At 42.1% G+C, this 17,773-nt stretch overlaps 2 protein-coding genes across 4 annotated transcripts in view; both read left to right on the top strand.

Moving 5' to 3' along the window:
• Positions 1-1,170: 1,170 nt before the first annotated feature.
• On the top strand, positions 1,171-6,506 carry c20h2orf42 (chromosome 20 C2orf42 homolog). 2 transcript variants are annotated; one of them, XM_046375286.1, is made up of 9 exons: positions 1,171-1,307; positions 1,547-2,693; positions 3,281-3,400; positions 3,567-3,668; positions 4,062-4,166; positions 4,852-4,959; positions 5,260-5,360; positions 5,559-5,724; positions 5,810-6,506. In XM_046375286.1, exons 2-9 carry the CDS (start codon positions 1,580-1,582, stop codon positions 6,046-6,048), a joined length of 2,055 nt encoding a protein of 684 aa, XP_046231242.1. In that variant the 5' UTR covers positions 1,171-1,307; positions 1,547-1,579; the 3' UTR covers positions 6,049-6,506. The 2 variants fall into 2 exon arrangements, with proteins under 2 accessions (XP_046231242.1, XP_046231243.1); XM_046375287.1 differs by lacking the exon at positions 3,567-3,668 and having other exon boundaries at positions 5,810-6,505.
• Positions 6,507-6,671: 165 nt separating this feature from the next.
• The window catches only part of LOC124051688 (zinc finger protein 703-like), a 72,012-nt gene continuing 60,910 nt past the window's right edge, over positions 6,672-17,773 (top strand). For both annotated transcript variants that reach the window (XM_046375294.1, XM_046375295.1), the window contains exon 1: positions 6,672-7,196. The gene's annotated coding sequence lies outside the window, so the exon portion shown is untranslated. The remainder of the gene's footprint in view (positions 7,197-17,773) is intronic.

The following is a 17,773-nucleotide window of genomic DNA, read 5'->3' as shown; positions in this document are numbered from 1 at the left end:
TAGCTGGACTTACCTTAGTTGTAAAGCTGAAATAAGCAAGTTAAAATCTGGCAACCATTTGCTATTAGCTTAACTGTTTCGTTTAAGTAAAAATGCTCAGAATTCACTGGTTTCATCACCTTGAATGTGAGTATTGCTGCTCTTCCCTGTTACAGCACTACAAAATGAAAGTCTTCAATTTTTGACTGTTGGTCAAAATCATTTTTTGAAGAGACTTCTCAACAAAACCTGCAACTACCAGCTTCACTGTGAGTATTTACTGCATTTCTCTGTGTTATATGACTGTAAACTGACTATCTTTTGGTATGGGACTGTTTGGACAAACAAATATCTCAAGACAATGGTTTGGACTCAACTATTCCGACACTTGTGGAGTAAATGATCAATCTGTTTATAAAAAATAATGAAACATTTTCAATTTCAATTCCATTTATTTATATAGCACCAAGTCACAGCAAAAGTTATCTCATGATGCTTTCCAATTAGAGCAGGTCTTTCATTTAAAACTCTAAGTACATTTTTGTAATTATATTTTCTTAAAGCACTGAAAGCAAAAGTACTCAATGCAGAAAATGTCATAATAAAAACATAATATAATATATAATATAATAATTATATAATAAACATAATATATATATATATGAGGAAAAGCAACAAACCTCCACATTTGAGATGCTCCCAACATTTTTGTAAATAAAAGAAAACGATTTTCAAATTACTCCCAGATCGACTAATTGGTTAACTGACTACAAATTTCAGCTGTGCTGGTGCCCTTAAAACAAAACTAACTCTTTGTTTTGTGCAAATATCCTGATTAGTAAAATTAACTAAAGCTGTCAGATAAATGTAGTAGTAAAAATAGTACATCCCACTATAAAATATAGTGGTGTAGAAGCAAAAAGTGGCACGTAAAGAAACGACTCAAGTTTGAGTACTTGTGTAAATCATTGTTGTCTACTTGGTGTTGTCATTGCCTCGCTGCAACAAAATACAAATTATATTTACAATAAAATGCAAGTTGACGCTGCATAACAAGGCCAAAAGCCACAGGAAAACAGCTGAAAACTTAACTCCTGTCAACTCAAAGACATCCGGCATTTAGCCGTTAATCGACACGAACTACACCACCCATAGTTCAGCGCGCCCGAGAAGCCGGCCTCTTTTTAATCACGTGGTCGCCCCTGACCAATGGAGAGTGCCGTTACAGGCGCAATGCGGCTGTCGGGATGTAAGGAGGAATGGCGACGGTCGAGAAGGTTTGAAGGCGAGAGTAGAGCAGAATTTGACCAAACAGAAGCGGATCACAGGTAGTTTAAACATTACCTATAAGAAACACACCCATTACGATTCTGTGTTATTCAGGGAATGAGTTTAAAGTGAGATGGTTAAACATACATGATATATCTGATGCAGTGTGTAGTTTAGTGCCTTCATATAGTTTAATATTGTGATTTTGTTTTTTTAGATAAACAAACCAGTTACTCATAATATGTAGTCACATTAGTCACTTTTTCCCATTTATGTTTCTTATCCCTTTTTGTCAAAGTTTCCAGCAAAACTCGCTAAAAAGACTCTCAAAATGGAAACAGCACCTATGATGTCTTCCTCATCCAGCGTGGTCTCATCCTCAAGCCCGCAGACCTCAACCACCCAGGCCAGCCTTGCATCAAAACAGAGAGACAGCAGAAAGGCCACCGCCACTACTCCCGCCTTCCTCTCCAACCTGGGCAGGGCCACCCTGCGGGGCATCCGAAAATGTCCACAGTGTGGCATCTACAATGGCACCCGAGGGCTCAGCTGCAAGAACAAGGCCTGCGGGATCCCCCTTAGAAATGCTACAGCTGTGAGCAGGAGCAGCAAGACTTGTGCAGTGGAGGTTGTGAAAGTGATAATAGACAGTGAAGAGAGAGGGGGGAAAGAGCGAGAGGCTGGAGGAGGTGGAGCCCTGGGTGGTGGCTTAGGTGGAGGAGTTCAGGTGTTTTCAGTGTGTCATAGAGGAAGAGGAGCCACAGCTACGCAGATGGGCTTTGTTGAACTTGTGCCCACTGATACTGCTATCGCGACAGGCGACGGAGCCACCCTGCTGACCCGCATCAACCTGGGGCGCTGCTTTGTGCCATCTTGCAGGCAGGGTCAAAGGTCAAACCAGGGCGAATCAGAATCAGGGGTCGCCAGTTCCAAGCAGTCGTCTGACAGCCTCTGCATCCATATCAAGCAAGCTATAGAGTGTCACAGCCGTGCAACCCCGCTGACCTTAAAGAGCTCTGTCCTGGAGGGGTTGCAGGCCTCCATTCAGGCCAGGGAGGAGCTGTGGAGGCTGGCCACAGAGTCTCCAGGGCCCCTGGTGCAGCGCGTCGCAAAAGACACCCTGGTGGTAAAGTGCCACACAGATTCCCAGCATCCTCTGGGGCTGCTGCACCTTACCGTAGGTGCAGGTGGACTGTGTGAGGTTTCAAAGAGCGAAAAAAGGAGCAGAGAGCAGCAACATGCCATTTTCCACTGTGCCTGTCAGTTAAGCAGCAGAAGAAGTAAAGCTGGTGTTGATGGAGCAGCAGGATCCACCAACCCTCACCCTCCTCCCAGCTCAGCCACATCACAGCCCTGCCTTCACTTTTACGCCTGCGTGTGTGCTTTTGCAAGTGATGAGAAACTGGCTTCAGAGTTTGCTGCATTCATCAGCTACACTCCTAGTGGTACAGTAACTGAGCCAAAGTTTTTTTTCTGTCAGTTTCAACCTGTTTTAAAAGAATAGTTTCATATTTTGGAAAATAATCTTATTCACTCTCTTGCTGAGAGTTTCCACTGGTTGTCTTCGCCGTTAATGAAACCCACCGACTCCACTTTAAGACAAAACTGGCACATACATTCAGTTGCCAGTTTATTAGGTACGTCTTGCTAAAACTACCACAGTCTAAAAGAACCCCAGTTCAATAAAAGTTGAAACACCGTGTGAAACTTACATACTCATGTCAGAATGCAGTCATTTGCAAACAAACTGCTTTTACTGACAGCAATTCTGTTGGTGCAGAAACAATTAGAGAAATCAGACAGAAAATCTGTAATATTCTGTTGGTAATTTGTATGTCCTTGTGCTGATTCTATCTTTAGAAAGCTGACTGTCTCGCTTTGTATTTAATGGACAGACTTGAGAGGCATAATGACCTGCTCTTAGCAAGAAATCAAATAAGCATATTTCCCAAAATGTCAAGTTATTCCTTTAATGTATTATTTGGTTCAGTACAACTTATTGCTCAGCTTGCCTTTCTCCATGTTTTTCCAGGTGTCCAACAGAACACCACCAGTAAAGCAATTAGTCCCAGTGAGAAGCCCCTGCAACAGGCTGAATCATTCAACTCCCATCCAAAGACAAAGAAACTTCGCCTGGATGAATCTCTCTCTGGTGGTCTCAACATAATACTTCCTGACAGATTTATTATCATCATTTATCACTCGTTAATGCAGGATGATTCTCCAAAGCATGTTTGTCTGAATCTTCCATTATCCTCTCTTCTTTTCCCGTCTTTCTCGTTCCCAACTTGTCATTCTTAAATATTCTGCCCTCTCAGTGGCCTTTCCCTGTGGGGTGGGGAACGAGGGAGTGTCAGCCTCCGGCCTGAGGAAAGCTGGTCAAAGGAAAGCCCCTGGTGCTGGTGGGCTGAAGGCTCCAGGTGCTGCCTCCCTGCCTGTCTCCCACTGAGCCCTCCCCTCCCTGCCTTTTCATCTTTCTGCTGTCTAAATCTTTCTGTTAAAGAGTCTTACATCGTCTTAGACATCTGTCTCTATCTTTGTCATCCCTCTGTCTAATCCTGCAGCATTAATCCTGATCCACCGTCGAAAAGAACAGAATTGCACTGTAGAGGACGCAGAGCATATTTTAACATTTAATTAGTGCCTTACAAAACATTTCCAAGTCGGCCTTTCTAATTAAATCTGGCAGGCAAAATCTTTCAGACTTAATGACTAAATGTCTAGTTGGTGGGTGGTCTGCGTGTAAACAAAGAAGTTTTTTTGGGAGGGGGGGATTTTTGCTTGATTTTCTAATCTGTGTGTGCTTGTCTCAGGAAGTGCCCAGGTTGTGGATGAACATACGGTGACGATGGGCTTCCACCAGTGGCTGGCCAGTGTCACAGAGAGGATCCAACAGACAATGCACTACCAGTCTGATGGTAAAGTTGAAGCTAACCTGCGTGTCATTTCTGCTCAAAGACAAATCATATCAACATAAACATGCACTTCTGATTAAAGGAATAGTTTGACATTTTGGGAGGGCAGCCAGCAGCTTGCTAACTTAGCTTAGCCTAGCATAAGGACTGGGAAAAGGGGGGGGGATTAGCAAGCCTGGCTCTGTCCAAAGAGAACAGAATCCATCCACCAGTACAACTAAAGCCCAATAATTAACATTTTGCCTGTTTAACATGCATAAAAACCAGTGTAAAAATGACAGGTTGGAGATTTAGAGAGCCAAAATAAGCTAACCTAAGCTACTGCTAACTGGAGTCTTGTGTTGAACGCGTATGAGATATGAGAATGTTGTCAATATTCTCATCTAAGGTTTGTCAAGAGTTGATTAAATTTAAAATTAAATTAATTCAATATATTTTCCAAAATGTCAAACTGTTACTTTAAGAAATGGGTTTTGGCAACTGACAAGTCTTATTAATCACATAATAATGGTCTATAAAACATTACTGAATAATTTATTGACCATTAATAAAGCTGTTAGTTCTAGCTTTTAAAGTAGTTGGGTCATACAGAGCAGGAGTTTAAGTAAAGGAAGATATTAGACTTGCAGGTTGCCTGTTGCACACAGTTTAAAAAAAAAAGTTGTTGGTGTTGATGTTTTTCCATCAGGGAAACCACAACCTCTGGTGTATCACATTCCCCAGGAGTTCTTCAACGCTCTGCAGATTCGTCTGTCACTGGGCTCCAAGAAGAAGAGACTGCCTAACTTCACGACAGGTAGAGCAACACGTTATGCTAAATTATGTCAAACACAATCTTTAGTTAGAACTATTTCCAACTGTGAAATAGCATCAATGAATTGGTATTAACCGTAATAATGTCGTATTCAGTAATATGTTTGGCACAGGTGACATTTTTCTGCACAAACTTTTTTTGACACTTTAATTTGAGTACTTTTCACTGACATATCCCTCTGTCGTTCAGTCAAATTTTGAATGACGGATCTGCATACTTCTTCCATCATTGGCTAAACAAATCTCTCTCTCTCTCTCTTTGTCTTCTTTGTGTGTACGTCAGCGTTTGTGAGAAATGATGGACTTCCTCTCGGCTCTCTCTCCAAGTACACCTGGCACATCACCAGCCCCATGCAGGTCAAACGCATCTTTGACACCCCAGAGGTAAACACTTCCTCTCTCTCGCCCATGCAAGGTGTAATTTGTGTGTTTTGTTTACTCTAGTACCATTACTATGGACAGCATGGTTACTAATCTGATGGTTTGCTATAATAACCTGTATCTAAGTTATATTATACTATAACCCACAGCTATGTACCAACCTATGCCCGAACTTACACTTTTTATCTGTCCCTCCACCAGGTGCCTCTGGAGCTCTCTCAGAGTTTTGTAAAGAACATTGATGGCTCTTATTCACGTTTTCGCTGCCCCGAGCCTCCGTCTGAACCAGAATCCCCAGAGGCGTACAGGACAGCGGATCGACCACAGGCTATACGACCAATGGAGCTGCGCACATTCCTCAAAGTCGGTAGGTGTCTTTTTTTTCTCAGCTGCTGTAGTGCCCAAGAGGTCAGTTTGGACAGCTGTATTTACACTCTCGTATATTCCTGCAGGACCAGGCTCAGCGGATCAGAAGGAGGCCAGTCCTTTTGTGATCGAGTGGATCCCCGATTTTCTCCCACGCTCTCAGATGGGAGAGCTCAGGATCAGCTTCGAATTTGGCCATCAGCAGAGCGGTCAGCCAGAGTATTGTGATAAAATAAGTGCAGCGGAGACAGGGGGTCGTTCCAAGTCAGACTCAAGCCCATTCAAACTCACAAAGGATGTTGAAATCCTTAAGGTGGTTGTCTAATGGCCCAGTCATCGCTTGTCATGACACATATGATGACTCGTGACAGTATGTGACCTACCCATACAGTATATCCATGTTAAATTATGCAAGGTGTGGATAATCAATTTCCATATGAGGTACGCAGTATATTATTGATCAAAAGCAATTTTAGATAATCTAGTCTGTAGTGTAGCACACATTGTAATGCCTTTTCCTTTATGCAAAATATTCATAATGTAAAACTTATATGTTATAACTTATATTTTTGGAAAAATATCTATTTTTTTAAACATGTTACCCATCCATTTTTTACCCAAAGCGGATCACACAACCAGTTCTTTTACCAAGAACTTTTTCACCATTTACTGGTCATAACTTGTGGTGTCTGTGTAGTGAAACGTTTGAAAAAACATATTTTCTCTTGTATGTTTTGCTGTGTAAGCATCAAAAAAATAAAAACATTAAATTGATAAACTGTCTCTTTATTGTCATAAATATTAATAAAGATAAATCTTTTCCAAGTATTTCCCCCCACATTTTTAGCTTTATTTCTTTTGCTAACATGCTAACATTAGCATTTAGCTCTTAAGAATGCTGTGCCTCACTGAACTACTGAAGGCACTTGGTATTGTTTATTATTAGAAACAACAGACATATAAAAAGCTGAATGATGACATCGTGTGTGGTTATGCGCTTAAAACAACGGAAATAAATAACGTAAAATTTCAGCTTTCAACTCTCATGCTTCCGGCATCTTACACTTCAGTCTCAAAACAACAGCAACAGATAAACAAGCTAATGAATGTATGGTTATACTCTAAACCAAACTAATATTGATTATTCTGGGGGGTGGGCGATAAAACAATACAACTACTTCCGCTAGCGATACGCGACGGGTTCAGTTTGCTATCTTGTGTTAGCTAGCATTTGGGGGAAAAACTACCAACGTCTGAGTACGCAAGCGCAGAGGCCTAACGCGCTCTGCTCATAAACTTCTCACTCACAACGACTCAACTCTCCGCGCGTGGCAACTAAGCGTCCTGCCGTTGGCCGCAGGAAGTGAAAATGTTTACGGTGACTTTGGAGTTTTCATTAAGGTTACGGCAAACATTATGCCATTTTTGTTTGATTGGATCCAGACTGACAGCTGCGTGATGAAAACGCCACTGGTAAGTTGTTTACTCTTCAGCATTTGTGGTGACGTAGGCTGTCGTTGTTGCTGTTTGTGTTGCAGACCGCCGTGTCCGCTCGGTGTATTAACACGAATGGCCACCCGCTCTTTGCGGTTTGTGGTTATTGTAGGAGCCAAATGCAATGTTATGGGAAGCATGGTGGCTCTGCATTTGTTGTAGGTACCATAGGGGGCGCTGTGGTCATTCAGGCCATAAAAGGGTATATATGTAATGGGAAATCTGGGGCCATCAGGTGTTGTGTGACCCCGGAAGGGCAAACGGGTTTTGACCGCTAGGGCACAGGTGATGTATGTTGGAAGCTGAATGGACACATTTTTTGTTGCACCGAGAATAAACCTCGTATGATGGAGACGTGTGGACTCATTCCTGATCAAGAAATAAAATTTGGACAATTTAGCGCCTCAGAAAGGTCGCTCCGGGGTCAGTCCCCTCGGTAGCTTGTAGTAGACCAAGCTCCTATAACAATTCCTGTGCAACGTTAGCCCAAATGGCCCTGTTGTTGTTTGGCGTCCGACATCAGTGAAGGTCAAAGTGTAACATGCATGCACGTTTGTAAACCCCAGTGGCGAAGTCAGTCCAAATTTGTGCAAGTAATAAGCCCAGGGCAACAAAATCTCACTCCAGCCAAGTACCCAAAGTTGGCAGGCCTGCACACTATGGCTGAGAGAAGTCAAATTTAGCTGCTTGAAACCTGCTCAACAGGAAGTGACCCGTGTAGCTGTTAGTCTGCTAAATGTTGATGGTACATCTGTTTTGTATTCCTTCCCTGGCTTGCATGAGTTAATGCACGTTCTCACCAGCAGATGGAGGCATAGGCCTGCTCTCTTAGCAAGGGGCCTGGCCTAACAAAGCTTTTTAAGCAAACACAGTTAGAGAAGGTGAGATAAACGAAAGAGCTATTGAAACTTACTAACCTGAATAAATCAGTGTGGGAAAAAAAAAATCAAGTGACATAGAAGAAAATTTGGTGTTTAACTGCATTTTGCAATTTGGCTCGATCTGTCTTCCTGCCTTCTGGGCATCCACAGAGCGGGAATTACACACTTGCTGTGAGAATATATCACTGGAAACATCACACATGCTTCCGAAATGTGTCCAAATGTTCATGAATTAATTAAGATTACAAGTTAATACCATGAGAACATCACGCCAAATTATATGCACTCCTCAGAATAGCAGCTTGCACACTGTGTATCTACATCAAGGGTGTAGGCGTATAAGAACAGTGCCAGCCCCCGGCCACGTTCCTCCCTCATAGGCCCCCAGGACATCAGTGCGAGTACAGCCTCTGCCTGCACAGGGGGCCCGGCTGCCAGACAGCTCTGAGCAACGCATTTAGCTGTTTATGTAGTCTGTCAGTCACAGAGACGGGAGACGCATCAATCCTCTCTTGGAAGGAAAAGCAAGCACATTGTGACAGGGAGGCTTCCTTCTTCGCCTGAAAGACGTGTTACAGACAGAGACAGCAAAGGGCCTAAGGGGGGAGGGGGGTAAGAGAGAGGGGGAAAGTGTTTGGGAATAAAAAAAACTTTTTTGGCGGGGGGTGAAAGACCTTGTCTAGTCAGAAAGTGGCAAAATGTTTGGTAACATGAGTGAACTGCTGTAGCTGTTGTATCTCCCTTAAGTCCCCCGATTTTTCCTCGAGTGACACCAGGTTGACATTTTTGTTTTTTTGTGAAATGTCTCAACAACCGTCAGATGAACTAGTATGAAATTGGAAGAACTCTGGTTCGATTCCTTAACTTTCATGGCACCATAAGGAGGTCAAAATGAGAATTTGTCCCATACTTGACCTGCAAATCTAAATGCATGACCGCCATAAGCCTGAGCTGTACTCTGCATTTAGCGCTCAGCGTGCCAACACACTAAACTAAGATGGTGAATGTGACAAACATTATACCTGTTAAATAACAGCAAGTTAGCATTGTCACTGTGAGCGTGTTTCAGCTCCAAGCACAAAAAAGTCAACTCTAGTGCTGCCACGAGCCTGCAGGGGTTCAGGTCCAGTACAAAATGACATGGCAGGTCATTCAGCACGTTCTGAGAAATTTCAGTCTGAGCCACTATGGACCGAGAGACAGATTTTGCCATTCCTAGACGCTGCAAGCATGGCTAAAAAAAGAGTTTGGTAAATAAAGACAGACAGGCAAAATTTAGGTTTAAGCAATCCCCACAACCACATGTCAAGTGGAATGTGAAGTTCATGGCCAAGTCAACTCTGTCTCTCTTATTATATGATTGAGGGGAAGCAGCCAAGACTCAGCCGACTATGACTGCATGTCTGTCAGCACCAGGCAACAGACACGCACTGAGACAACAGCTCCGTTCTGACTCTGTCAGTCCACCTTATCTGCACAGAAAATAATCTCCAAGATCACATAAAGTGTATTTACAGACACAGCGATTGTGATCTGTACCTTTTTACTGTCTTTTCTAATAGCGTATTTTGGGGTTGAGAGCAGGTTGCATCATTTGGAAACCACCCATCACAGATGTTTTATTTCAGTTATGATTCCTTCCACCTCACATTAATCAGAACTAGACTACGTTCATTAATCTGCTTTCACATTGCCCGTTGCTTTCGTCATCCCTTAATGCCATACTGGTTTTAGGATAATACACATTACAATAAATACTTGAAGTAGGCTATTATGTATTTCTCTGAGCAGACAGGTTGGTTTCAACAATGTTATTAGACGGTATTAGTCAGTAAATTAGTTGAAGATGTTTGATGCATTGCACAATGAGGAGTAACCCTGCAGGGAACATTTTTTTAAGTTTGCTGTTTTGGTTTTATGGCCCCCAAATTTACTGTGTTTGTTTGCTCTCACCCCTCTCACACAGATTTACAGATGCATCAGGCAGATGTTTTCAGTGGAAAAGTCTTGTTGCGCACTCTCTGCTCAGCAGTAAACTGCAGACAGACAAAAATTAGCAACTAGCTGGTGAACATAATGGAGCATTTAGCAGCCAAAAAGCCAGATATTTTCTAGAGAGTTGTGAGGGACCAAAAGCAGAGCTAGATAAGTTTGAATATTGAACTTATAAAGCTCCATATGAATGCTAATGTTAATGTTCTGCTGAATGTGCAAATGGACAACCGTTTCCTGTATGCCAGTGTTGTGTCTACTGCCTGTTCTCACAGCACTAGAGTAAAAGTCAGGGGCTTTCCAGGTCATTAGGCTTCATCCTCTGGGCATTATGAAATAAGGTTGTTCAGACCACCAAACAAGTTTCCAAAATTAAAATGCAGTGGATTCCTTCAGTGAAGGATTAATCATACGTCTGAATATGGTAATTTTAGTTCCATGGCATCTTGCTTAGGTTTTGCGCTGTAAATGTAGAACTCTTAAATCCTCGAAGGTACAAATCAATTTTTACATTCGCTTTGGCAGTTTGCTGTTGCAGCATCCTTGGACAAAGAATTGCTGGACATGTTTAAGTCCCTCATCACCCGAGTCCACTGTGAAACAGTAAGGTCAGAAAGTTTACTTCAAGCTGCACGCAATAAGTAGATACTGTGCATTAAAAGGGGAAAAACCTCGAGGAAACACCGATCATCAGTTACAGAGGTCAGTGCTTTCTGAGCCAAATGAACAAGGCAAAACACATTATCTGAGCCTGCCAGGCAGAGTCACACATATTAGATATGCATACTCGGTGCACCTGCACTCAACAAAGCATGCACTAATCTAACATGGTGCCCTTCAGTGCAAGACAAGGGGGAAATGGACCTGCCAACAAGTAGTCTACCTGCCAACTGGAAGAGAAAGAGGCACACTGATGTGACTTGTCAACACATTTGTGATGACCGATGACAAACCATAACGATGCAACATGTCTGCAGCCTTCAGGCAAACTCCACTCGGTCTTTCTCACCACAAAGTCATTAACTCAATGCTGGACCAGACGGAGAAAGTGATCAGAAGAGGAGATCAGCATCACGTCCAGGACAAGAAGCCGATAGACGATTTACCCAACGACCTCTGAGCCCTGTCTGTCAATCCTTTAGTCAACCAACCAAATCCAATGTCAATCCACTGCCAATCCATATCTTAATTCCCCAACTGTGTCTTGTGATTGTTGCTGATTGCACAACAACACATATTGACTCTTATTAGGAGGGTTAAATCACCCTTGAATGATGGATGAATTTGTGGAGTGAGTCAATTTTTGCCTTGCATTGTGTCAGTACCTTGACACAATGCAATCAGATCCTCAACCCTCTAGAGGTGTTCAGCACGTATAAGAAGGATTCTTTAGCACCTTTTAAACCTTCAGTCTGACTTTACCGGATTACCAAAGTCATTGACTGAATCAGTAAAGTGATTCAGTCAATGTGACTGAATCAATCACTGGTGACTGAGAACGCAGCCTTGATAACTTTCTGATTTAAAAACTTACTAAAAGACTGTTGGAAACTGACTGGAGAATTAACATCACCAAGTTCAATTTTATTTACTTCAATATGGCAAATCCTATTCTTTGATATTCATTAAACAGAGAATGGAAATATGTATTACCTTTTCTGAAAATTAGCTTAAAATACGGATTACATTTGAATAGAAACTATTGACGAAGAATCTTTGAACAGGAAAAAAACTATTCAAATCACCAAAGTAATTTGTCATTTTTACCACCACAGCCAAGTCGCATCACTGTTTGGATCACATTTTATGCAACTCAACCGCTACGTAACACTGGCTCTAGCTTGCCTTAGAAACAATTTGGCATCACTTAAACGCAGCCCTACAGCTTCACTCATCCATGCACCCATTGCACATGCAAACTTTCTCTTTTCTCTCCTCCTTTCTTGCTTCTGACTGCTTCTTGATTGTTGGGCTGAGCGGAGCCATCATCAGATCCATCAGTGTAGAGTCGTTGCCTGAGGAAACACGGGCCAATTATGGCCATAAATAATAATGGGAGAGCGCATCTGGCATGATGACTGATGGGCCTCTCTCACAGCTCATTTACATGGCTTTTGTGTGGCTATCAGCAGCTTTGCTCTAATGTAATGCTCAGACAATTCAAGGGTGAAACAGGATGGCACTTAAGCCAGAAACATAGATCTGAAACAGGGAAGGAGTGAGGAAAAAGAGGTGTATAAATCACAGAAGTTTGCAAGAAGATGGAGGATTATTTTCTGTCTAAATGTTGCCACACATGCACACATTTCCTGTGCTGCGGTGCTAATGTGCAGGATTGTATTTTTGTCTGCGCATGCGTGTTAAAGAATGAGAAGACCAAGTCCGTCCATCAGCATCAATTACCGTGACATGGAGGGAGATTGATAGTGTCTGTGTGGTCAGGTAACAAACCAACCATCTTGCACACTCAAACACACTCTGCAGATACCTTACATGTACCTGTCAGACACCTGCCCACTTACACAGTCTCCTTCATGCCCTCCATATCATTTTACAATGAGCTAAGTGAAAAAAGATAGTTACTTCAAAACAGAGCTTGGTGGTCAGTTTTTAATTTCTCAAAGTAGGTGTCGACAGCATTCAGAGAATCTTTAGTTTGTCCTTTTAGGTCGGTGTCGGCCTCGAGCCGGAGAACAAAAGGCTGCAGCTTGCTGACGTGTGTCCTGGGAGCTGATAAGCCTGGTTCTTAATGGTGTTAGGGTAGATTTCATTACCCCCTCCAGACTGCTCTCATTAAATAAACATCCTCCTGTCACATCCCTCACCCTGCCAGTGCAGGAGTAGCCAAGGCAGGAGGGGTGGAGGGAGGCGACGTATGAGAAAGACAGACAATAAAGTGGAATGTTAATGAAAAACTTGTCAGTCAAAGTCAAATCAGCTGCAAAATTTGGATTCTTGCAGGATTGATTGCAGTGATGTTTCTCTGATGCTAGCAACTCTAAGCTAGGCAGTGTGGGTTTTTTGGTCCACCATGTTAGTCCAGACTGGAATATCTCAACAACTATGGGATGGACTGTTATCAAAATTTGTGTCCTATTTATGAGTGCCATCAGGGTGGAGTATTCACTGACTTAGCATTACACATTCATGTCCCATTAATGCATTGTTCTTTCATGTGCTCTGTAGATGAATACTCTTTTGGCTTTCCATTTGGCGCCACCATCAGGTCAAAATTTCTGCAAAACTAATGCCATTCCCATCATTTTCAGCAGTACTTCGTGTTTAGTGCCAACAAATGCTAATGTGCTAAAGTAACATAGTTAACATTACATCTGCTTAGCATCAGTACGTGAGTGTTGTCATAATGAGCATGTCAGGACGCTGATGTTGGCATTTAGCTCTGTGCTTCACAGAGCCGCTAGCAGCTGTAAACTCTCAGGCCAGCAGCTGAGACTGTCTGCATTCTCTGCGTACTGATCTGAAAGAACAATATTTTAATTTATTATCTCTTGAGACAGAGTGGAGATATGCACAGGTGTTACTGTATCATCCAATCACGTCTCCACGAGCAAACCTGCTCAGGTTTTGTTCCGCTGTGTCCGCTGTATCGGTCCTTAACCCTCACTCGTCTCTATTCTCCGTTCGTTCCCCTTCTGCCATTAGTTTTCACTGCCTTCTTTGTTGCTGATCCATCCTTAGCTTCTCTCAGAGCACTCCTGACCTTGTCTGGACCTTTATTTCCCTCTCTTCTCCTCCTCCCCTCCCTCCCTCCCCCTCTCCTTTCCTATGCTCTGCTCTGACTAATCTGTGCCATCATCCTCTCTTCATCTATCAGGGTGCTCTCATTGTTTTGACGTCTAGTTAATTCTCGGCTCATGATTTATCAAATTCTTATTACCGCTTGCTGAAAGCCTCATTCATTGTCCTGATGTATGGTAATGGTAGTCCTGGTGTGGCTGCTTGAATCGCAACAAACCCACTCATTTATTTTCTTCTTCTTCTTCTTCTCTCCTCCCTCCTTCCCTTCATGACTGCCTTTCCCTTGCAAAGAGTGCTCTTTTCACTTTGTCCTTGCAGTTGTCTTGGCTCATCTCCCAATAATGCATGCAGTCATTTGCATCTTTGCACGTACGCACAAAAATCCATAAAACAGTCTATCTGGACAACCTATAATAAAATTGACAAACCTTCATGTTTAATACATGGCAAGTTGTCAGTGATTTTAAGTAAATTAGAGCTTCTTTTGGACATTTGTTGACAAGCAGTTGTTATTTTAAAAAAGACATACTGCTGGCTTCCTCTACAAAGTATTTGTTAGAGAATGCCTTATTGTTGGTCAAGCTCGGTGTATTTAAAGTTCTTTGTTTTGGGAATCATCAGCAGTGTAAGATGCAAACTTATTCCAAATTGATCCACAGAGTTCTTTCTCCTGACAGGAAGTGAATAAAGTTTTTGTTTATTTGCTTTTGAGGACAAATCATCTTCTGTGACTGACTGACTAACATGTGGAATTATGAAAAACAAAGGTCCTATTCATTTTTTTTCCCATAGGCTGTGTTTTGTGACTCATAGCTGGAGCACTTTTGAGACTAGTATGGACACGAAGCTCGCCAAGTTGAGTCATCAATGCAAAACATTGAGAAAATGCCTCAGAAAATATCTTTTTCTTCGGTAAAAAGCCGACGGCACAAATCTGTGTATATAAAAACTTCACAGTGGATGTGAATTATGGCACCAAAGGTGAATTTTGGCAAGAAACACCCAATCAAAAAGCTGTTGTTATTAGATGTCGCACTTAAGGCAGTTCAAAGTATTGAATCTGATGTATTTGCATGATTCTTGCAACTTTTGAATTGTGTCCACATTTCTGAATACACTTACTCTCAGTCACCTTGGCTCAAACGAAATGTAATGTAATAAGTAGGCTACAAAACCTTCACAGGCTGGTTTAAAACTTTTTTGTAAAACTGTTCTGAACTCAGTATGAAGTGTCCAACTTGAAGCTTCATTGTAGAGTTTCTAAATAGTAGTTTGACCAAAAAGGTCCACTTACTAGATTCCTTCTCTTAAAGCCTCTTAGTATTTTTCCTCTTACTTTTTACATACGTATATACTGCTTATGAAGGCTGAATGGGAAAGTGTGCTGTGTATAAAATTTAGATATTCCACAGAAACTGGATATGACTTGCAACAGCTGCCTTCTCCATGTTGCCAACAGTGAGCCCGCTGTGCTTTTCAGCCAGAGTGGCTCTGTGCCTGGTACAGCTCTTCACACATTTCTTCAGGCTGTAGTTTAGGTCTACCTTACAGCATAGTGCAACCCAATACACTAACTCTAGAAGGTCTCAGACTGGATGACCTCAGGATTTACTACAGGAGTTTAATCAACACTTCTGTGATGTCCTCTCTACAAAAGCTGCACATTAGAAGCTTACAAAAGTGATAGTTGTTGTGCAGGTTGTTTTATAACCACAAAGTGTATATTAAATATATAAAAATATATTATCTATCACTGCGATTCTGGTAAGTGTGCTGCTTTTGTTTAACGTCACCCAACTTCCTCTTTTGCTCTAGTCTTGATTGCTACAGCTGTTTGGGAGGTTTTGTCACTGGAACATAAACATTTTCCATTTTGCGAAACTTTCTGTTGTTCTTCTTGTGAGGAGAGTCTCAGATAATCCTCCTGCCGCATGACGCTGCCTCCAAAATTATTGATAAAAGTACAAAAGCATGAGACAGGAGGTGATGTAGGATGGTGAAGTCCACGTTTGAGCTGCGTATGCTGTCGCAAAACCATGAAAACAGAATTTTTTTTATTATAGCTTTCACCGTCTGAACAATGTGCTGATGTGGTGCCAAGAAAGCCAGTCCCTCCCTTCCCTCCAAAAAAAAAAAATCCATCTCAGCAATTCCCCTCCCACTTTTTTTTGTCACTCTGTCCTCTCCCTCTTTCGTTCTCTCTCTCTTTTTTTCCACTCCCTTCTCCAGTCGAGATGAAGGACAGGCACCGGGGTAGCGGAGGTCAAGCATTAGCACAACTATCTAATCACTACCTCTACGCTTTTTTCTCCTCCCCTGCTCTGACAAGTCATCTGTCAACAGGCTGGCGGCTTTGGCCTCTCCATTAGGGCAGTGGCACCTGACTATTTCTCAGTCCATGCACACACACACACACTTTTCCATGCACCTCCCTGCCCAGACGCCCCCTCCTCTGGTGAAGGGGGGGGATCAATGCCGTCAGCTCCATGCATCATTTGTCACACCACTGCCCTCTCTTTAATGAGCTTGTCTGGCTTCAGCTCCTCCTTCTTATCCCTTGTTTAGCAGACTATTTCCATCTTTTGGACTCCACTGTCCTGCTTGTGGAAACACTTTTTTCTGTCCACTTGTCGGGTTGACAGGCCCCCTCTGACTACTTCTTCATTTTAAGTAACGGTACAGGGAGTGTATGCAATAGTGGCAGTAGTGGAAAGTAACTAAGTACATTTACATAAGTACTACTAGTTTATGCTTCTACTCCACTACATTTCTGAGAAAAATCTTGTACTCTTGTTTTTACTTCACTAAAACATCTGGCAGTTTTAAACTTCAAGTCATATTTATAAGTTAGAAGCTGATCTGAAAATAAAAACTAGACATTTTAAGTTGAATTGATTTAAAATCAGTGAAACTTCATAATATTTAATATTTACCTTAAATTACTGACCAAAGGTTAGTTAGTTCCACTAAATTCCTGTATGATTTTTGCAGTGTAAATAAAATAATTCCCATTAAAAAAAGCAACAAATCCCCACATTTGAGATGTTAGAAAATGTATAAAATTATTATGTGGTTATCTAAATGATCAAATGATTTTTGTCTAATAGTCTTCGGTAGTCTGGAGCTGTACTGCTGGGTCAGTAAATTCATGACGGCAGTAAAACTTGCTCAGCTAATGATGGTAGATGTGTAGTTGCCATGGAGACTGAACAGCTAATCTGTCTTAAGAAGACCAGATAAATGAGCTGTGTACCAGTTTGTGTGTTAGAGAGAAATCAAAGAGGGAGGGAGGAGCTGTGAGTGACTCTATTAAGAGAAAAATGTGGTGCCAGTTCTTGTCGGGCTGCCAGGAGTCACCTTACGTGTCCCACAAGAGGTGATGCATGGACCCCAGCATCCCAAGCACAACACGTCCACAGCCAGTGTGGCTCTGTACAAGTGCATGAGTGTGTGTGCTGGTACTTCCTCTGCGGTTGTTGCTTAGGCAGAGACGTGAGGAGTGCTTTATGCTTTATGAGGAGCAACCCAACAGTGAGGGGGAAAATTATACATATAGCAAAACTGCAAATGCAATAATATTTCTAATGAACCAGATTTCATCTAAATGTATGTTAATTTCTTTCTTGGGGCAGCAGAAACAGGCACATTTTAAAGGTACTCTAAGGAGTTTTGGATATCATAAAGCAGCTGGTCCCTTGAACTGCCAGGCTCATCTTCATCACAGGCTGCATTGTGGTTGTAGCTGCTCTCGTTGTGGGCCAGTCACACAGTGTGTTGCATTAAATTGATTAAGATTAAATTGAAAACCATTCAATCAGTCGTTTTTCTCTTGCTCTGGGTACAAAAAGCACCAAAATGCAGGTATCATTTAATTGTGCTGTTCTTGGTTGTTTCGGTCGATACCTTAAAGGTATTGAGTACCGA

Source organism: Scatophagus argus, chromosome 20 (assembly GCF_020382885.2).
Source record: "Scatophagus argus isolate fScaArg1 chromosome 20, fScaArg1.pri, whole genome shotgun sequence".
In the NCBI taxonomy this organism is placed as follows: Eukaryota; Metazoa; Chordata; class Actinopteri; family Scatophagidae; genus Scatophagus; species Scatophagus argus.
This window is presented reverse-complemented; position numbering and strand designations above follow the sequence as displayed.

What these genes read in the sequence shown, in the direction of transcription:
- c20h2orf42 (XM_046375286.1), top strand. Translation starts at nt 1,580, where the DNA reads ATGGAAACAGCACCTATGATGTCTTCCTCATCCAGCGTGGTCTCATCC. An exon ending in TGGTGGGCTGAAGGCTCCAG is followed by an intron (nt 3,669 to 4,061) that starts GTGCTGCCTCCC and finishes TGCTTGTCTCAG; the next exon opens with GAAGTGCCCAGGTTGTGGAT. An exon ending in AATGCACTACCAGTCTGATG is followed by an intron (nt 4,167 to 4,851) that starts GTAAAGTTGAAG and finishes TTTTTCCATCAG; the next exon opens with GGAAACCACAACCTCTGGTG.